Here is a 19,700-nt window from a genome sequence, read left to right as displayed (position 1 = left end):
GTTTTTTATGAAAAAAAAAAAACCAAGTGGAACAGCAGGTATGAAGAGCTTCAGTTTTAAAGTCTCACACCAAGTCATCCTTGCCAGAATTTATCTATAAACAAAGGGGATGATTTGTGAGGTGGGACTTGATCTGAGATTTTAGATAAGAGAGATGACATAGAGAAATGCTTCATAAGAGATAACTTAAAGTATGTTCATAGCTTAAAAAAAGGTAATGAAGTTGGTGGTAACCTTCTCAGACCATATTTCAGCTTGTTAGTTTTGCTTAGTATACATGTGGCATGGTGTGAGTTTCTTTAAACTGTAAAGTTTAAAGTGTAGTTCTGTGTTTCCAAAGGCCAGTGTAAGGAGGATGGGCAGCAGCAGAAGTTTGAGTGGATCCTGTGGTGATAGGAATGCTGGACAGTGCTGGATAAAAACATTTTTTATTTTCCAGCTGACTGGCAGCTAGAACTAAACACTTGATCCCACATCTTTTAAATTAGCTGGCGGAACAACATCATTGCCAGATTGAGCAGGTAAAATGGCATTGATGTCCCTAAGGAAACTTCTCTGAGAAAAAAATTTAATTATTCAGCTTAACTCCTCGTTTTTAGATAGAGAATTATCAATTAGGCTTAGAGGGTTTAAGCATAGAATCCAAAGGAGAAATTAACCCTGTTCAATGCAAGGGACTGGAGTTTTACCAATAGCTTGAATTGAAGTTGGCAGTTCCTTGCTGCCAGTCTGCTGGGATGAAAGTATGCCTTGAGTGCAGAGAAATAGTGGCACTCCTCATTTCCCCCACTCCATCACAAGCCAGGAAGTCTTAGCCCTCTTGTTTAGCCACTTGCTTGGGGTTTTATGTATATCTTTGAACAAAGGAATTGTGCATACAATTTTATACATAAATCCTGACTGAGACACCTTTTGGATTTGTTAGGTTTAGCCCACTGTGGACAGCACAGCTGAGCCATTGAGAGCACCGAATGACTGTTTTCAGCCAGTAGGTCACTCTTCCTTCCATCTCAGTAAAAAATTGTGAAACCTGGGGATTTTGTCCAACACAGAAAATAATTAGAAGCTTCAAGCCAATCAACAGGACTCAGATTCCGTTCTCAGGAGCAGCAGGAGTGTGAATATATTAACCCATGGTGTTCTGCTGGAATCCTAACATCTTACCTACCCTGATGATGTAAAAGCAGCCCTGTGTTTGATTCAGTCCCCGCTCAGTTAAAAATAATGGGGTGGAGGTGAGAGATAAAAGAAATATTTGAGCACTTGAAAACAAGTATCGATTTGTAGCCCTGCAGACACTTGATATAATGTCAGTTATTATGAAAGTACATGGGTTTGGTATGAAAGTCTCTCAAAAAATATACTGGATCATTTATACAGAGATAAAGAGATAAATATTGTTTTAAAACGAGCTTGTGAGCATCTATTTTTCACATATTGTTGCAATGAAATGTGAAACACTTGTTCCCAGGTTTTAAGCTGGTCATCTGCATGAATTGCAGTGCTGCTGTAAATATTTCTCAACATGGACAGGTAGATGCTCTTGGAAAAACCAGAACAAATTCTTAAGTTGCCAATATTGTCACAAAGTCTCCCTGCAGAGTGAAATTGTTTGACAAAGTGTTTCCCTGGTGATTTGGCTGCAGATGAAAATGTCTTCCGCAATAAAATTCTGTGCTCAGGTCTCAGTTCTCTATGCTCATCAATCAGCAAATGACATATCAAGGATTTTTTTGCTGGATTAGTTAATATGGTGGGGAAAATATGTGAGGCATCAATAGTCCTATTTTTATACATGGGGTTTTGTTACTCTTAAACACACATTGTTTTTAAAAATATATATTTTGTTGTCTTGAGCTTCCTTTAGTAATCAGTAGTGCTGCAATAGAATTCATATAAAACTATATTTTATGTACTTAGATTTTCTTGCCTGGAGATAATGCCTGCTCTCTGGAAATCACTGTCAGTCATAGGAAGGAGAGAGCTGGGGGAAGGGTGGAGAGATGTACATTTAGTGACAGCATTTCTACCCTCAGTGCACTGTCCTTTGTGGATTAATATATTAATGTTTTGCCAATAAATGGCATTTTGTCAAATTTTTATGGCCCTGTGTGTTGTAAACACAGTTTTTCTGGGGATAATCATGTTCCTCATCTGCTGATACTTTCATAAGGTATCATTAATGGCTTTAGAAAGTTCAATTACGTGGCTGCAAAGAAATAAATCGCCTTATAGTTTAATTACCCCTAATATAACAGCAGCAAATATCTCCTGGGAAGCTGCCTCCTGTGTTACTAAATGACTGTCAATGATGAAGTTGCTTTCCTTAAAGGATGCTCTGTTAAGGGAGATTGTTTCACAGTGTTTTATGCTACATCTGTTTTATGCTGCCACTACTAAATTTTATAAAGGAATTTAAAATATGACAGATGTCAGTAATAACTTTTATTTCATGCCTGCTATTTAAAGAAAAAAAACAGAACTTAGTGCAATTCCTATAAAGATTTATAAGAAATGTTTCATAGGAAATCCTTTTAAAATACTTTTAAAATATTTTTGGAATGATTATATGGGATCCAGGAAAATATCTTAAAACACATTTTAGCAGATCCCCTCCGTGCAGTGTGTGCCCATCTGCTGTGAAAATATATTAAGAAGGGACCTTCGTTTTTCTACTTAAGTGTCTCAGAACAGAGTTACTCCTCTTCATATCCAACTACCAGAGAGGTAAAAAAAAAAAAAAAAAGCACAGATGGAAAGATGAGTATCCTATGTAAAAAAAAGAAGCAATAAAAGGGTGAGAAACAAGAAGAGGAAAGAAGAAAGCATAAAAGTGGTTCAGGAGGAAGACTAGTAAGAAGATGCAGGCTGATGAGCTGGAAACAGAAAAGAAATGGGAGAAGCCAAAATCCTGAACAGGGAAGATATATGAGAAGGATTGGCTGATTAGACAAAGGGAAGAGATAGAAGGAAGTGAAATAGCAGAAACATTGAGCAGTTAGTAAAAGCAGAAATCAAGGACACAAATAATCAAAGGATAGGATATAAGACAATATTTCTGCCTTTTCTTCCCATCACCAATCAGTAGATAGGAGAGAGGCATGCCAGGCAAATGTCAAAAGCACAACCACCTTGTATTTTGTTGCGTGTTCTCTTCTTAGGACTCTGGGGGTTTTTTTTATGATTTTTTAGTTTGGGTCAGGTGCACTTCCTTTAATATCACTAAATTGCCAAACTCAGTGACTGCTTTGAATTACTTAAATCATATGATTTTAGGATCATAACTGGAACTAAGGGGCTTTGAAATTATTCTGAGCCATTGTGAATCATCCCTTCCTCTTGCTTCTAGAAAAGTGCAGATTTCAGTACGTCCCCTCCCCTGTTTTAATCCAGCAACTAACAAATGCTCTGACTTGATAGCTGAAGTGTGTAAGGGTGTGCAGCCTTCAGTAAAATACAGAGGTGATACATAATCTCAAGCATCTCCCTGTCCCTAGGATGGTGAGGTGGCTCCAGAAGAGCTCCCAGGATTCAGAACTGACCAAGGTTCCTGACTGTGCAGGGATGCAAACCCCATTGCTGTGCTGTGGCCCACCCTTTTCTTTGCTGACTAACAAAGGTTAGGTAGAGCACTGGATAAAAGAGCAAGGCTTTTTGAGTGATAAAGCCCTGGCACGTTTTTTCTCTCCAGAACAGAGTGGTCAATGGAGTGCGCCCTGCCCTTTCTTTTGGGCAATTTCTTAACAGCAGGGGTGCACACTTGTTAACACTTTACAGGGTAATAGCTAGGTTGTTAACTAGTGGTTGTTTTCAGCCTCTAAGTTGTAGGCCATAACAACAAGAATACATTCTATTTCAAAGGGGATTATTTTAAAGGAAAAAAAAAAGTATTTTTTCTGAATTTAGGAGGTGGGAGTTAGGTAGCACTTAATGTATTGAATGCAGTGAAGGAAAATTTGAGCATAAGGTACGGAGACATGTAGGTTGGATTTGGATGAACACATTTGTGTGTGGAAAATTATATACTGTCTCAACAAAAATTACTTTTTCATTCTGAAAGAAAATGTTTTCTTCCATGTACTGGGAGAAGTTACAGTTCTCCCATTGTAGCATGTGTAGTTTTTTCCCCAAACCGATAAACAGAAGTACTATTAAACTAATTTTTGCAAAAATGATATAATTCCTTCAAGGAAGTTTCTTTCTTTATTTCTTCAAAATGTTTTTATTTCCTGTGTTGATTATTTTATCTTAAATCTGTGAACTCCTGGCCTGTTCTTAATTGTTCCAGCAGGAATAAAAAGTACACCACAGATACATCCCCCTCTTCCTAAAAATAATTTCCAAATTAGAAAAAAAATGTTCAGAAAGGCTCTGAGAATATCTGGTTGAAAGTTGCCAGTACTGACATAATGTCTTAGAAGTATAGTAAAAGAATAAGAACAGAATCAAGTTAAATGAAATCGTCTTGATTCTCCCAGGCCATAATTAACATAAGTACAGAGTAAGTGTAAAGTGAGGAATAATAACATATAATCATATCCCATTTAAACAAAATAGCAGATAGGGAATAAAGATGTATCCTGAAAAAAAAAATAAAAAAGCAGGTCAAAGTAAAGGCTTGCTCTTTTGTCCTTGCCACCCTGTTTTTATTTTGGCTATCTACAGGTGATCTTCAATGCCTTTACTTGGCAGGGATAGTTTTTAAAAGGAAAAGCTCTCACAAGAACCAGGTTTTTCAAGAGAAGGTCTGCACTCTACCTCCAGTGATAGACATGTTTGGGTTTGCTTTTAGTTCTTTTGTCTAGCCTGGAGTGGGACCTCATTTGGGACAGTTGTGATGGTTTGTGACATGGAGCAGTGGAACTGTGTCAGAGATGTGGGGACATCAGCAGGGAGTAAAACTCTGGTTTTAGAAACATTGTACAGGGAAAAGAGGAGATTGTTCAAACATCTGAGATGAATGAGTGCAGACTGAGCCCCGAGCTGGCTCGTGCTGTTTGCAGGATGCTGGGCGTTGCTATAGAGACCAAGAAAGGGGGAACAGAGGAGTTTTGAACAGAATATCAGCTGGGGCCTTAGTAATGCTAGCTTAGCATGTGATGTCTGCCAAAGAACCCTGCTGGGGAGCCAGGAACTAATGTGGTATCAGAGCAGAAGAGCATCGAGGTCACCTGGCGTCTGCTAAGAACAGCTGAAGTCACGTCTTGGACATGTGAGGGTGTAGTGGAAATAAACTCAACTTGTATTCACATATGCAGGTTACTTCCAAGTTACCTATAGGCACGTTTCCTGACAGGGTAATTGCTTCTGGTTCCTCTACCATTCCTGAAAATATTTGGTTTGCTTCTAACAGTGACTGCTGTGGAGGTAATTGCCAAATCCTTAGTGTCTTGAGATTAGCACTCACACATCCCAGGGGCTACATAGGCTCGCCTGCTCTGCCTGCTTAGTTCTTTTGGCAAATTAAAAAAAAAAAAAAAAAAGTGGACTGACCTTTTACTTGTGCTTTGGCAGTCTTTTGTGCTCTCTGTAGTTTTTTCTGTTGATTTGGAGAAAATGTGGAATTGACATTGTGGTTGGTTTGTGTAAGTGGAACAGATTCAGGAAGGTTTGCTACCTGCACAGCTGTCTTCGCTAGGGTCCTGCATCTGAGCTCTTGGACTCTTGCTTTAATACTAATTACTTCTACTAAATGTATGAAGCCCATCAGGCAGGTACAATACTAAAGACATTGAGTAAATTAATCATGTCCAGAAAGGAGAGTCAGGACAGAGTTTGTCTCTACAGCATGGAATCAGAATCTGGACAAGATGAAGAACTGTTCAAGATCAAGATATATGACTGCTCTGATACAAAGTAAATAGCATTTTCAAAATTAATGTCCTTGGCGTTGGCTGTGCTAATACTTCCCTTTTGCAACATTTATTTTTTCATTAATGGAGCTAATGTGACTGAGAGATGGATGTGAAGAAATGCCAAGCACCACGTATGTTTAAACAGGGAACGGTCTGCTGCAGTGTGTGCTCATGCTGACTGTGCTTGTTCTTGAGCTAATGGTACTGAAAGTCATAGAAAAAGGAGAACAGCATCTGGGGGGTATGTTCCTTGCATCAGTCATGGGGCCCCTATACCATAAGGGCTTCATGAATTAACATGGTCTGCATGCTCATCTATTCCTTCATTCCTTCCATGCTCCCTTTCTTCACTGAAATTGGAGTTGCCTGCATGTTCCCTGCAATATACCAGCTTTGTCTTCTATTGCCAAGGCCAGGTGCTTTTCTAGACCTGAAGCTTGGTGTGTCTCTTATCCCTCTTTTGACCTCCTAGCTCTTCCTTCCGCTCTTCCATCTCTCCCCTAGCTTCATCTTTCTTCCTCTCCCTGAGGCAGTTTTTTTTCTGGGTGTCAGTGTTCCTAAACTGTACTGCAAGTCCTTTAAGGAAAGGGAGAAAATGGGGGTTCTTCTTTGCCAAGCTCATCAACTCTGGCAAAGAAGGTGGCAGCCATTCCGTGGCTCTTTGGTCTATAGGCCATTACCCCCAGACATGGATGGCTGAAACAGCTGCATATGCTAACCACCGCAAGAGGTCACAAATCCTGTGCATAAATACACCTTTTCCCTCTCTTTTTGTTGCTTTCATCTAAATTAATATAATGTTTTCCATTGCCTAGAACATTCCATGAAATGTTGGAATTTATCAAATAATCAGCATCCTGAAATTATCTTGTAATAGACAAAAGTAGGGAGAAATGCCTCTTGTCCAACAATCATAATATCCATGAATTGATATTCATTCATAGGGATGAAAACTACCTTACTGTACAAATAGGTCAGCAGTCCTTAAGGACAGGGTTTTTTCTGGGCTAAATCAGTTTCCTTACAAAGCTGTTCTACAGACTTGTCTTACAAATCTTTGGCAAGAAATCGGGCTGCCTATTATTCTGTGTGTCCCATTGTTCTCATTCCTCACCACTCTTTATGTCAGCATTGCATGGGCTTGTGGGCTTTGAGTAACAGTGAAGTTTTCTCCACATATGCACATCCCACTGTGCAGTTACACCTTCTGATTCCCATCATCTGATTTATGAGGGGAGTTTTGAGTTTAAAAATGGATTGATCTGTTTTCTTCCCTTTTCCTTTTTTCCTCTGCCTAGGGTTTCCCATGCCTTCATCATGTTAAATCTGGTAATCAAAGAGCTGCATAGACACATTAACTTGCTGACCTGACAGAGAGCATGCACTCCAAAACAGAAACATTTTCTGGAACAGGGCAAACTTCAGTCCAGGAAAAGGGTCTGAGCAAACTGTACCATGAGCATCAGGGTAGGAAAAGAAGTGACATTCATATACCTCTGTCTTTGGTTACTGAGGTTTAGTTATGTTTATTTTGAATTTGAAGTGTGGTTTTGTATTTGTGACTTTTGTTCTGCTTTGGTTGGGTTTATTTTGGGTTTTTTTCAATTTTATTTTGGTTTTTTGTGGGGTTTTTTCTGTTTTTTTTTACTTTGTTGTTAGTTTTTGGGTTTTGGGGTTTTTTTTTTTTAATGAAAGGATATATTTGCTTTTTGTTAGAAAACTAATAAAACAGAAGGAAAGTTTCTCGAACAGAAAGAAGTATGCATGATTCTGAATTTTTTTTTCTTTTAAGTTTCAGTGCAAAATAGGTCATAAGGACATATTTTAATTCAGAAGTTGATGTGAAGCATAAAAACCTACTTGAGCGTACTAGTATTTAACTTCTGAATTAAGTATTTTCATTAATCCAAAAACGTTATATATATTTCATTTTGGAGTTCAATCTTGATCCAGTTTACTTGCTGTGATAAAGCCTGCAGTCCATTGAAGCCCAAAGAGATTCATAGAGAGCAGTTGTTCACCATAGTATCATTTCTCAAAGATAAATTATGCAGCAGTAAAGACAAGTTCATAAACTTTATTGTATTGCTTTAGTAGCAGTGCTTTAGTTTCTACCGGGAAGGCAAATTCAACACAGAGGACTTCCCCAAGGTTTATTAAACTCTCCTAGAAGCTGCCAGTGTCATTTTTTTCCCTTTTTTGGACATTTTTCTAAGTTCAGTAGTGGGAGAGGGAAGAAGAGAATGGTCTTTTTTTCTTGATCTTTAGTTAATCTTTCTGACTTGCTGCTTTCACTGGCATGTAGAAGAATCAGACTGTGAGAAGAAAATGATACTCTCTTTACTTGATTGACTCAAACATACAGAGCTTTTTATGGGCTCACCATTTTTCTCCAATTTGCATCTTTGCAAATTTTCTTCAATGCATCTTTGTCATAGTTCAAAAATTATCTAGAAATAGTAGTTACAGTTCTAGAAATTATGTGCAGCTATGAGCAATATGCACCATCCACATTTTCCATATGTCAAGACAGTGTTCTAGTTTTATGGGTATAGTAAAAAATTATAAGGAGTAAACAGTCAATTGAGTGGAACTTAATAGACTACTGAAAAAAGTCAGAATCAATGTACTTTACATTAGTATTCAGAGGAATTTAAGGAGAAAATACATTTCAAGCCCTTATGTTGTAATCCTGAAGTACTAGGTCTTTCTGGACATTGCAAGCTGTACAGATGCAGTGTTGGCGCCAGATGATTTGTGTATGTTTATCTTTGATTAACTTTTTCTTAAGAATTTCATGAGATCTTTAAGCAGCTCTCCTTCCTGCTATTTTTATTGTTTTAAGTAGAATGTAGGAATACTGAACTATTGCTGATCAAGCTGGTGTTGGAGTCTCTTCAGAAACAGTTCAATCTGTAAGTTACAAGATGGAAAGATTTAAAGAAGGGTAAGAGGGAGAGTTTGTGTTCTTCACTGCTTATGCAGGTGTATCTTTTACAGCACAAGTGCAGTTTCCATTTAAAATCCAAGGCACAGATTTACTATTTTTGTGGGCACAGGGTCTCTGGGTGATTTGAGATGCAGGGAACTGCATAGCTACATCATGGTAAATGCAGTGTTGTCCCTGTTGAAGGTGTTAAGGAGAGGGAGTAAACAGAAGCTACTTCTCCTGTAGTAAAAGTCTCATTTTGGTAGTAAGGCATAGCAAAGCAGAGAGCTGTTACCTAGTCTTTTGAGTAATTTTTTTAATTCCACTGCCTTTAGATGAATCCTAGGAGGTGAACATCAGGAAATTAAGAGTAATCTCAAGAATGCAAGCACAGTCATGGTGAAAGGATCCAGATGTTTCCTCTCTATGGGAGCAACAGTGTGGATCTTGAACCTCATGAATCCCTTTTCTGAGTCCTGTTTTCTAGAGCATGTCCTAATCCAGGGGGAAGCTGTCTGGAAACGCCATTAGGAAGCAACCTGTCCACTGTGCAGTTGTTCAACTGAGGATGCATCTTTTCTGTATCCAGAAACATCTGTTGGTCACCTCAGAGCACTGAGCAGTGAGCTGAAGGTAGCTGGATGCTTCAATGGAAGTACAGCTCTGATGAGTGCTGGAAAATACATTACCTGAGATGAGACTAAGGGAAGCAAGCCATCTTCTGCATATGCTCTCACTTTGGCACCAAGCAGCTTTCTGACTTTTAGGGAGTCACATGTTTAATCTACATAAGCACCTCTTTATTGATGCTGCTCATTTTGATTGTCATAATACATCAGAAGAAAGCAGGTGAAAACACAGTGCCAAATTCTCCAGGGCCTGAGTATCTGCATACAACTGTTGTGTCTAGGCAAAGTTGGTATTTATAATGGCTCTGGAGTGGTGAAGAAATGAGGCATGCTATGAGGGAGATGTTTTAGGCCTTAAAGAGGGATTGATTTGTGGTTATTATTGCTGCCTTTGATCTGCCAACAGGGATCTGAAACTAATCCACCAGAGCAGCACAAGTCTGATATATAAAGCCAGATGGAGATGCCAGAATAGGTTATGCCTGCTGTCTTTGATGCTGCCTTATCATGAAGTGATAAAACAGGTAGTACAAAACAAAGCAGGCAAAGGATGGAGTGTGTGCACTGCAGGAATGCTGCCAGTGTGAAGTGGCTGCCAGTTATGGTCACTGCAGGATCAATTAGCCATTCGCAGCCTTGCCCTGACCTGGCGAGAGGCTGAGGCATGTGACACACAGAGCACTTGGGTGCCACACAGCCCTCAACATCTCTGGTTGCTTCCATGCTAAATTGAGGGAGTAGAAAATGCATAGTCCCTGTATTTCAAAAGTAATCCCACAAGTACATATGGCCATAGAAGTAAAAAACTGTTTGCATAAGGACTTTTATTTCATACCCATACCATACTTTTACCCCAGCTTTGGAGTGTATCAAAGTGAATCTCTTTCTAAGATGTACTCTAAGCAATGAATATGGTCTAGCTGCTGAGATGATGGTGGGATTTTATCAATTCTGCTTGCATTTTGTTTAGAAATTAGAGCAGTTTGGGGCTTAGTATAGCTATTAATTCTCTATAGATCTCATCATCATCTGAGTCAGCTAACTCATTGCATTAGAAGAGCTTTATATAGATGTTAGATCAATTGGCAGTAAGTTGTCAATAAATGTGTCTCCTAGACACTGCAATTGACAGGTTAATGAAGTGCATTCTCAGTGACAGAGAGCTGTTGACAAATCTTTTGTCACTTGGCTTTCCCCACTCCTGCATTTCTCATAAATCTGCTCCATATCACAAGCTTGGGGAAAGCTGGGATTAGAATCACAGAAATCACAAGCAGACCTTTGAGATCATTGAGCCAACCTTGAGCACAGGAGTGCTAGTCCACCACTAAACCATGCCTCTAAGTAGCACACCTACATATATTTTGAATAGTTCCAGTGAAGAGATTAATCCTAATATCCAATCCAATATCTTACCTTTCACAAGTAAGGGGGTGCCTGTTTGCTACCTTGTGTGCATAGACTGGGATTTGGAAAACATGTTAGTTAAGCCTATCAGTAAAACCTAATAATAACCTTTCTACTTGAGAAACTGGAAAGAAAGGACCAAGGACCATGTTTGCCCTCCCTGCAATGTTGTCCAGCATGTTTCAAAGAAGATGCAAAGTAGGTGATCCACAATTTGTCCACCAGGACTGCAGCATTGTGTTTGGCTCCCTGTTGTTGCACTCTTTCTGCCTTTGTTGTTGCTGTGGCACTTAGACTGATTCAGTGCAAGTGTTTTCTACTGCATGTTGCTTTTCCTCTTGCCCAGAAGAAGATGGAATCACTGGTTTATTTTACATCACGCTTGAAGGTTCCCGTGGGTGCCTTTTGCAAATATCCGATGAGTAAACTAGTTCTTGTCCTTTTCAGTAAAGTTCCATATTCGTTCCTTTAACTCATGAGCATTCGTAAGCACCAACAATTTAGGATAAGCGCTGCCTACCTACAGCAAAAGGATGTTGAACAAAACAAGATCACTAATCCCACCTTCCTTGCAGGGGAAACTATTTTGGTCAGTGTGTGCATTAAGAAGTCACAGAGTGACTCATTGGCCTTAGCTATTACTAGCACTTGATGAGACAGCATAATTTTAACTCCACTGTTCGTAGCCAGCCTAGATGTTGTTCATAGGTTGCTGTACATAGTTTGGGGTTCATGAACCACACTGCAACTGCAGTTTGCCTTTTAGCTTGCATGGATAATTTACCTTAAACCTTGAACCCAGTGAAATCAGGAGCAAAACTTGTATTGATTTTGTTGAAATCAAAATCAGGCTGACACTGTATTGCCATTTCATCTTGACAGACACTGGGGGAGAAGAAAGCTTTTCAAAAGGCTTTATGTTTTTCACACTGTGGGCCCTGAAAGACAGTGAAAGTAACTTGGGAAGGCATGCATATTGGAGGACATCAGAACTTAACTGATGTCAGCTTTACTGCTCTTTTCCAGCAGGTTGGTCAGCTTCTTGCTTTGCAAGAGGGAAGGAAGCCAGTGTAAAAATCTGCCATAGATTACGAATTCTTCAAAGGGTGAGGATTCACATAGTAAGTGAGACTTCTTATCTCACCCACTTCATCTAACACTATGGCACTATGGAACACAAATCTAGGAAAAACACTGCTGTCAAGAAAACATGACTATATCACAGTTTGTTTCTGGTCGATGAAGGGAAGCCCAGCCCTTTGCTCAAGGTGTTAATGGCATGAAAAAATACTATGTGATTTTCCTGTTGTTTTAGAACCACCTCCAACTGTGGGCAAGTTTGTTTTACAGAACAGAGCTTTAAGAAAGAGGACAAACTAAAAAAGAAATGGTAAACATTCAAGCAAATGTTACTGTCTTGTGTTACTCAGGAGCTGGTTCAGTTTGCTGATTGCTCAGTTTCAGTGTGGTCTGAGTAATGAAGAGCTGACTAGTGAGCCTAATTTGGGGTAATTCCCTGAGTACTTCGAAGCATAGCAAAGCCAGAAAAACTCTAATGAAAAATAATGGAAAGGTAGCTGGGGGCTTAACTTACGATCTCTGCTCATTACAGTAAGCGACATTTTCATTGCAGTGTTGCCATAAAGATTATTGGCTGCCACATAGCATAGGTCCCTCCTGAAAAGATTCTGGAACAGCTTTGTTGGCACAGCAAAAGCCATGGAAAATCACCAAAGATTTTCTTAAAACCCAGTGATTGTTTGCCACATATAAAAGTTGTGATGCTTTGTTCAAAACTGGCTTGAAAATCAGGTGAATAGTCTGTATCATTTTATTACATGGTTTCTGAGTGACCGGCTTTGGTCTTCCACACTGAACTTATATAAATGGGAAACCATTGTATTGATATGTTTTGTTTCTATATGGAACTGCTTGGTCTTTGGCTTTCATTATTTCAGCATTTTAGCATATATGATGATAATGATTTTGAAATTGGCTTTGAATCACCTTTTTCCTTTGCATGTATTTTGATTTGTTAGAGCACAATGTACCAAGTGTCTGTAAGATTGACATAATTGGCATGTTTGTGCCCATGTTGACCAGGGAGTAGTTGAAAGGGCTGTATTTGAGAACTGAAAGGGATTGCATTGACCAGTTAAAGCATGTTCAAAAACCCTGTCCAAGAACAGCTTTTCTGCAAAGTGTATCCATCATGAGTTACGCAAAGCCAACTCATATGGCCAAGTAAAATCGGAATGTCTGAAATGTGTAGCACTTTAGATGTGGTCCTTTGTGTCCAAAAGCAACATTTTCGTTGCAGTGTTGCCATAAAGTGAAGTGAGTTTCCTTTGTTCTTCATCTTCTTCCTGGTAGTGCTTTTGAGCAGCTAAATTTGGTGTCCTGGAGGAACCAAGTAAATTCCTTCTTTGATGGCAGTGAGTAACTGCTCCATATCCCTGTTCTCTTGTCCTGTCAGTAGCAAGACTAACCACAGTCTCAGTACACATATATACAAATGACCAGCCATGGGCAGATTAGCATGGTGGGAGGACAGATGGACACATAAATACAGAGACTGAATGCAGCCAGACTGCATTCCTCAATACCTTTCCTTGCAGTGTTCAGGGAAAACCCCTGTGTCTGGATTCCTCTGATACCTGGCTACCCAGTCTTGATGTTTCAAATATCAGGCCCCCAGACCCAGTCTCAGCAGCCTGCATGCCCTCAGTCTTTCTGGGGGCTGATCCTAGAGTCCCTTGGTCGCTCCAGTATCTGGGACTCAGTCCATGCTATTGACCAGCTGATCTTTCTAGAACTGTGCTGATGCGACATGTATGCATGCTGCCAGAAGAGAGGGCACGTTCACACAGAAAATAGCTAGAAACAGGTTTTAGGCAGGACAAAGTCAGGGTGATTTGGCACAGAGTTCTGCCAATCAAGTGTTCTGACCTCCTCCTGCTTGCACACTGTTGATCTCATTTATTCCCTGCCTCATCCTCTCTTTCCCTGCACTTGTTCTCTGCTGTCATCCTTGGTCACTCACTTCCACTCTATTGGTCTGTCTCATAGGAACTCGTATGTCCTGTATAATTCTTAAATACTCTTGTTCAATCCCAAAACTCTATCTAAGCATCCTACAGTAAACCCTGTGTCCCCTTTACACAGTGGTCTGCAGAGCTCACACAGCCTTCCAGAGTTTATTGTGCTGGGTCACACAAATGGACTGTGTGACAGGACTGGGACTTTTTCCTTTCCCACTGAGGGTCTCAGAGGTGGTGATTCAGAGGGGTTAGTTTGGTTGAGTTCCCCACCTTGCCACTGTGTCACTTGTCACTGTTCAGTCCTTATGTTTATTTTAAGGAGCTGTTGGAGAGCTGGCCCTGCAGCCAGGGGATGACACTCTGGGAGAGGTGTGTGGGCCAGCCCAGCAGAGCAGGGCAGCTGATTAAACCCTGTGTGTGGGGAATTGCAGTCTCCTGAATGTTCTCCATGCTATTGCCAGTGAAACTGGTCATCCTCAGTGTGCAGCAGAGCAGGCTCAGATTAACTCAGACACTTCAATTTTGCTTAAAAAAAAAAAAAAGAAAAAGAAAAAGAGTCTCTGTATCAGTATTTCCCCAGAGTCACTTCTATACATTTTATTCTAGTTGCTGGAAAAGAAATACGTACCTGCCAGACATAAAATAACTTAAAGAAAGTTCCTTAGCTTGCACTTAGCTATTTTTGCCCTCTGTTTTCCTTTTTTTAAATGTTAATTAGGTACACAGCAAAATGCATGTAATAAATCAATAATAAAGATTATGTAAGGGCATTTATCTGAGCAGCAGTGTAGCATTCAGGAAGGAAAGTAAGCACTGTTCTACTGAAACCCAAAGGACTCCACATGGACAACAACATTAAAATAACATAAGAATGAAGAATATTGTGCTCAGCTGTCTCCAGGAGGATATCTGTGCTGCATGCCAGTATGTTTTCTGTACTGTGTTTGCTGCCTGTCCAGGGTTAGTTTGAGATCAAGCAAGTGGCCTTGAATGTTGTCCCAAAAACATGGTTTGGGGAAATGGAGCAACTGATGATTTATCTATTGCTTGCTCACAAATTACAAATACATAAAGAAAAGGGTTGTGATGATACAGATCACTTCAGTAAACAGAACACACTTCTTTCTCACTTGAGTTGTCTTTTTCCTTCTTAGCAGTGCGTTTTTATCTGCAGCTTCTTATGTTGGCATCTGCCAAAGAAGCTGAGCATGCCCATGCAGTTTCTGTGGCTCCTGATAGCTTTTGATAAATTAAATGTAGGGTGTCATTTGTTCTAGTGGATACCTCAAACCTCAGAGTTTAAACTGATGCCTGTATCTGGTGCTAAATTGTTTTTTCTGGTTCTAAGTAGGAAAGCACTATTTCATCTGTGAAAACAAGTAGGGAAATATTCCACTGCAATCTATGGGAGTTCTTACCCTTAAGGACTTCAGTTTCTGGCCTGTGCAGTTTTTTTGTGCCTGGGGTGGATTCAGAGACTGGTCTGCACATCTAGGCTGAACAGCTCATTGCTCTATTCAAAATGGAGCATGAGAAGGGAGATCAGGCCAGCTGAATGTGCTTGAAGATCTGAGTCCCAGGTGAGAAATTCTTCATAATTGAAGTAATCTCATAGGACTGTCCACATGAAGAAGCAAATTGTTCTCTCCTCCTCTCAGGCTGCTGTTTCATTATACTGGCCTAGCTGGGGGTTGTTTCGTCAGCATAATAGATTCTCTAGATGAAACCTTAATTCCTGTTTGTTTTGAAAGAAATAAGAGTAAGCATGCCCTGTCCTTTCTGTCTTTGTGACAGTTCCATGGAGACCCCCCCCTTCTATGTCTCTCCAGATTTGCAGCATGACTGAAGATTTTCAGTGTTGGGGTCCCTGGGTATCGAGATAGGTCTTTCAGAAACTAGATGTTAGTGTTACTTGTGCTTTCAAAATTGTGTCTGCCAAAAGCCATGCTTCTTGTAAGGTCTTTCAGGCTGGGTATGCAAAGTCATTAGGCAGCTTTGCAAATATTGGCCTCTACATTTTCTTTTTTAAAAAATCTTTTTTCTTGTAGGCTTCTATGTGCTTCCCGCTGTGCTTCCCTAACAAGCCTCACATTTAAAGTACTTGCTTCAAAAGGCTGCTAACCTCAGAGAATATAAGGAGAACACTTTCTTTTATAACTGTGTATTAATTAAAGAAATACCTAACACCTACTTGGAATTCCTTTATGGAAAAATAAGAGATTAGTTCCCCATAACATGCAAGATGGTTAGTTCAAAGAAGCAAGGATTAAATTAACCATTTTAAGAGCAAATGTGTCTGGCAGAAATAAAATTATCCATCTATTGCCAGCCCAGTAGTAGAGCAAGTGTCTGTAAATCATAGTTACCTCAGCTCAAATCTTCCCTCACTGACACATCATGTCTGGGACCTCTGAGCTGAGTCCAGAGCTCCCTTTGGTCAGGGTCTGTCTTCACAGTAACTTGGATAGAGGGTGGAAAATGTGGCATGTAGAGGTTGAGTCTTTCTTCTCTTCAGGTTTAGATACAGTATACAGAGCAGCAAATAGACTGGGTTGGAGGGGTCCAGCAGAAGGGAGCCCTGTGGAAAACTGAATGGTGAAGTAGGCAGTAAGAGACACGTGGGATTTATTTTGGAGGGTGCATGTTCTAAACAGACGCTGAAACAGTAAGCTCCAGAAAGTTTTGGCAGAATACTTTTTTTTTTGCTTGTTGAGATTTGGAGTGTTTTTAGGCAGGAATTCTGAGTAAGTCAACTTTGGACTGTGTGACTCAGCAGAGTCTCTAATGTAAGATAGCTAACAGCTTGTGAGAGTGCAGAGTGGGAACATAGAGGGAGTGGTTGGGTGGACTCCATCTAGCATTTTAAAATAGCTAAACATGAGTGTCTGCATGTCAGCTAGCTACCCACTGTCCTCTGTAGCTGGTGAAAATCTTTAAATCTTAGAGCAGTGCAGCTAAGCATCTCATAGCAGACACTTGTACTTGATCATCCAAAAAGCTCTTTACTCCACTGGCTGGGAGACATGGGCTTGAATACTTAGGTCTCCACCTGTGATGAATCCTCTTCTTCTCTAATTTGGGCTTCAAAAAATGAAACTAGCTTAAAAAAAAATTAAAAAAAATAAAAATAAAAAGGAGCTAATCCAAGATGGGGAGAGATAATCAGTCTAATCGGTTCCCCTAATGAGTGCCTGTGGAATGAAGACCCAAAAAAGCATTTGAGGGTATTAGGGATTTCTGGTGATGCAGAAAGTTTCTTTAAAAGGTGAAATGCAGGACTTAGGGGCAATTAGGGAGAATAATGACAGGTGAAGTCTGCAGGAACTTTGGGTTATGAAGATAATTGAGGCAGGTGGAAGGAACAATAAAATAAGACAAGTTGTTGTTAAACTTGGGAGTGTCTCAGGGCTGGGCTCTGGCATGTATAGATTCGGGGCAGTCTGAAACTGCAATAATGCTGCATTCCAGAGCAGCATTGGGCTATAGAGGAAGGCACACTGTTAACAGGCCTAAAAACAGTGGAGCATTTCCACAGCACATTGAGAGCTGCAGATTCAGTGGCCCAGAGGCTCTTGCAGCATGTGGACTGCCAGCACCTGCCGCCTTCATCCAACCAGTGCTGCCTCCATCGTGGAGCAGGGGAGAGCTGCACAGACAGGGACAGGCTAGAACTGAGCAGTTCTGAAAAAACCTGAGAGAGCTTCAAATGGTGAACATCACTGACATTGCTGCCATCTGCTCTCAGAGCACTTGAAAACAAAGGGCAAAAATTACCTGAATGAGATTAATCACTTGTGTCTGGTTTTCCCTGTTACGAATCCTAAAGCTGCAGCTTGCCATTCGGGTATAAGGAGCAGATACTGGTTTCACTTAGCCACGCAGTGTTCCTCTTCATTGAGATCATCTGAGTTACATTACAAAGTCTAAAAGCATTATTGGTGAACTACCAGCATAATATAAGACTTGCATAGTAATTTTAACCTCCACTGTTTTCTGTCGCTGGTATATTACTGACCACTTAAATGCCAGCATCTGTCCCTTTCCTGAGAGAGAGAATATGTGGTTTGAGAGGATGACATGTTAGCAGCTCCCACATAGAAAAGGTCAGTCCCAGTCACTCAGGTGACACCAGAGCAACAATTAGCTATGCAAAAACTGGTGTGGCAAAAGCACCTTGCTCTAAGTGCATGTGAACTGTAACTAATGCACAGTAGATAAAATGTATCAGTCATACAAGCACTTCTTTCAGCTTTGGGTTTCTAGTGATGCCACCACTGATTCAGCCTTTCCCTTCTCCTGCTTAGGACTGTTCTGTTGAGGTTACTGTGAATACCCACTTTGAGGCTTATTCTGAGCCCTAATTATCTTCCTGACCCTGAACTTCAGCTTTTGAAAAATCAAGCAGAGCTGGAATGTTTCACCTTTGTTTCCCTGATTACAGTACATAGCTGGAGGTAGCATCTCTCCAGGACCATATTTAACTGTGTGGTCCTTTCTATACTGCATACTCATACTCCCTGTAGATCTGTTACAGATATAAAGTGAGAACAGTGTATTTCTCATGGCTCAGTCTTGAAATTCTCTTTCAAAATGCTTAAACTCAAAAAAATCAATGTGTACATCAAACACTTTGCACTAGTTCCCTAGCTTACACAAGTTCTCTCTTATCTTTGGGAGCATGTACCCCTAGTGAGGTACATGACCTAGGCTAGTGAGCATTTTGTACAAGAGAGAAAAATTGGAGGTAGTTGTGCTGAATTTGTTTTCAAAGTGACTCTTTTGACCTTTATGAATTTAAGAATTTTAGCTGTGGTTATGTTTTTAAGTTCAGAGATTTTGGTAGCAAGACTATATGCTTTCAAGTTACAAGGTTCCATGCCTGATCTTATGCTGTAAATTGCAACATTTAGCAATTTGTGGTTTAATTTAGAAGGATCACCTACTTTCCTAAATGGTTAAGTAATGTGGCAAGCTGGGTTATTGATTCTCTCTGAATTTATTACAAGAAAGCTGTATTCACTCTCTCCTCTTGGGAATGCCTCTCCTGAACTGCATGCTTGCTAGTGACAGCTTAGACCCCTGATACATAACCAGAGACCTTGCCTAATATCCTTGCAACTACTTAGGGAATTTTTATTAAGTAAAAGCATCATTAAAGTAGACAGAATGATGAAGTTTAATGAGCATCTTTCTCACTTGATGTTGTTAGTTTTGCTGCTGCATCAGCCATGCTGCTGTCGTTTGTTACTTCCAGTGGGGCAGGTAGAGAATGCAGGAAGAATTTGTGTATATTTACATCTGCGTACAAAGAAACATTTTTTTCTTGAAAGATACTCTTAAAAATACATACAAGGAAAGAAGGCTTCTCAGAGTCTCCATCTGAGGGCTTTCTGCCCTTTCAGTCTTGCATGTTATCTCCCCTATAATTTTAATGTAATGAGAAATCTGCCTACAATACTGTGGTTGCTAAATGTACAGATTCTGCAGTTTGTGAACTGTGGTTATAGCAACCAGCTTCTGATTGTTATTGCAAACTGCAGACATCTCAAACATTTGTTTGCACTCCAGATTTTGTCCTTCAGCAGAGGTTTTAGCCTTCAAGCTGTGTGTAGTGTCCTGCTTAGAGCTGTGCCAGCACTGTGAACAGGTGAAAATATCTAGTGGGAAGGCACTGCCATGAATGTGCTATCAGCACTTATCTCACAAATCTGCCTTGAAACCATAGCCACAGTCTGCGTCAAAATTCTTTTGTGTGTTTATGGAGACAATCTGCCTTGGCTAAGGGTCTCATCATGCAAACAGCTATGTCAAGGTGCCGTCCTCTAGCACATCACCATCC

At 40.1% G+C, this 19,700-nt stretch overlaps 1 protein-coding gene across 4 annotated transcripts in view; it reads left to right on the top strand.

The window, feature by feature from the left end:
- RSU1 (Ras suppressor protein 1) overlaps positions 1-19,700 on the top strand; it is a 103,092-nt gene that overhangs the window by 79,536 nt on the left and 3,856 nt on the right. Inside the window, exon 9 of one of the 4 annotated variants that reach the window (XM_086859093.1) lies at positions 11,847-11,941. The exons of the other annotated variants lie outside the window; for them this stretch is intronic. Within the exon in view, the coding sequence (XP_086715219.1) occupies positions 11,847-11,907 (61 nt within the window). The 3' untranslated portion in view covers positions 11,908-11,941. The remainder of the gene's footprint in view (positions 1-11,846; positions 11,942-19,700) is intronic. 4 annotated transcript variants of the gene reach the window in all.

The sequence above is a fragment of the Cyanistes caeruleus genome, chromosome 1 (genome assembly GCF_971803275.1).
Source record: "Cyanistes caeruleus chromosome 1, bCyaCae1.hap1.1, whole genome shotgun sequence".
NCBI lineage: Eukaryota > Metazoa > Chordata > Aves > Passeriformes > Paridae > Cyanistes > Cyanistes caeruleus.
The sequence above is the reverse complement of the archived record's forward strand: the minus strand, read 5'-3'. Positions and strand labels throughout refer to the sequence as shown.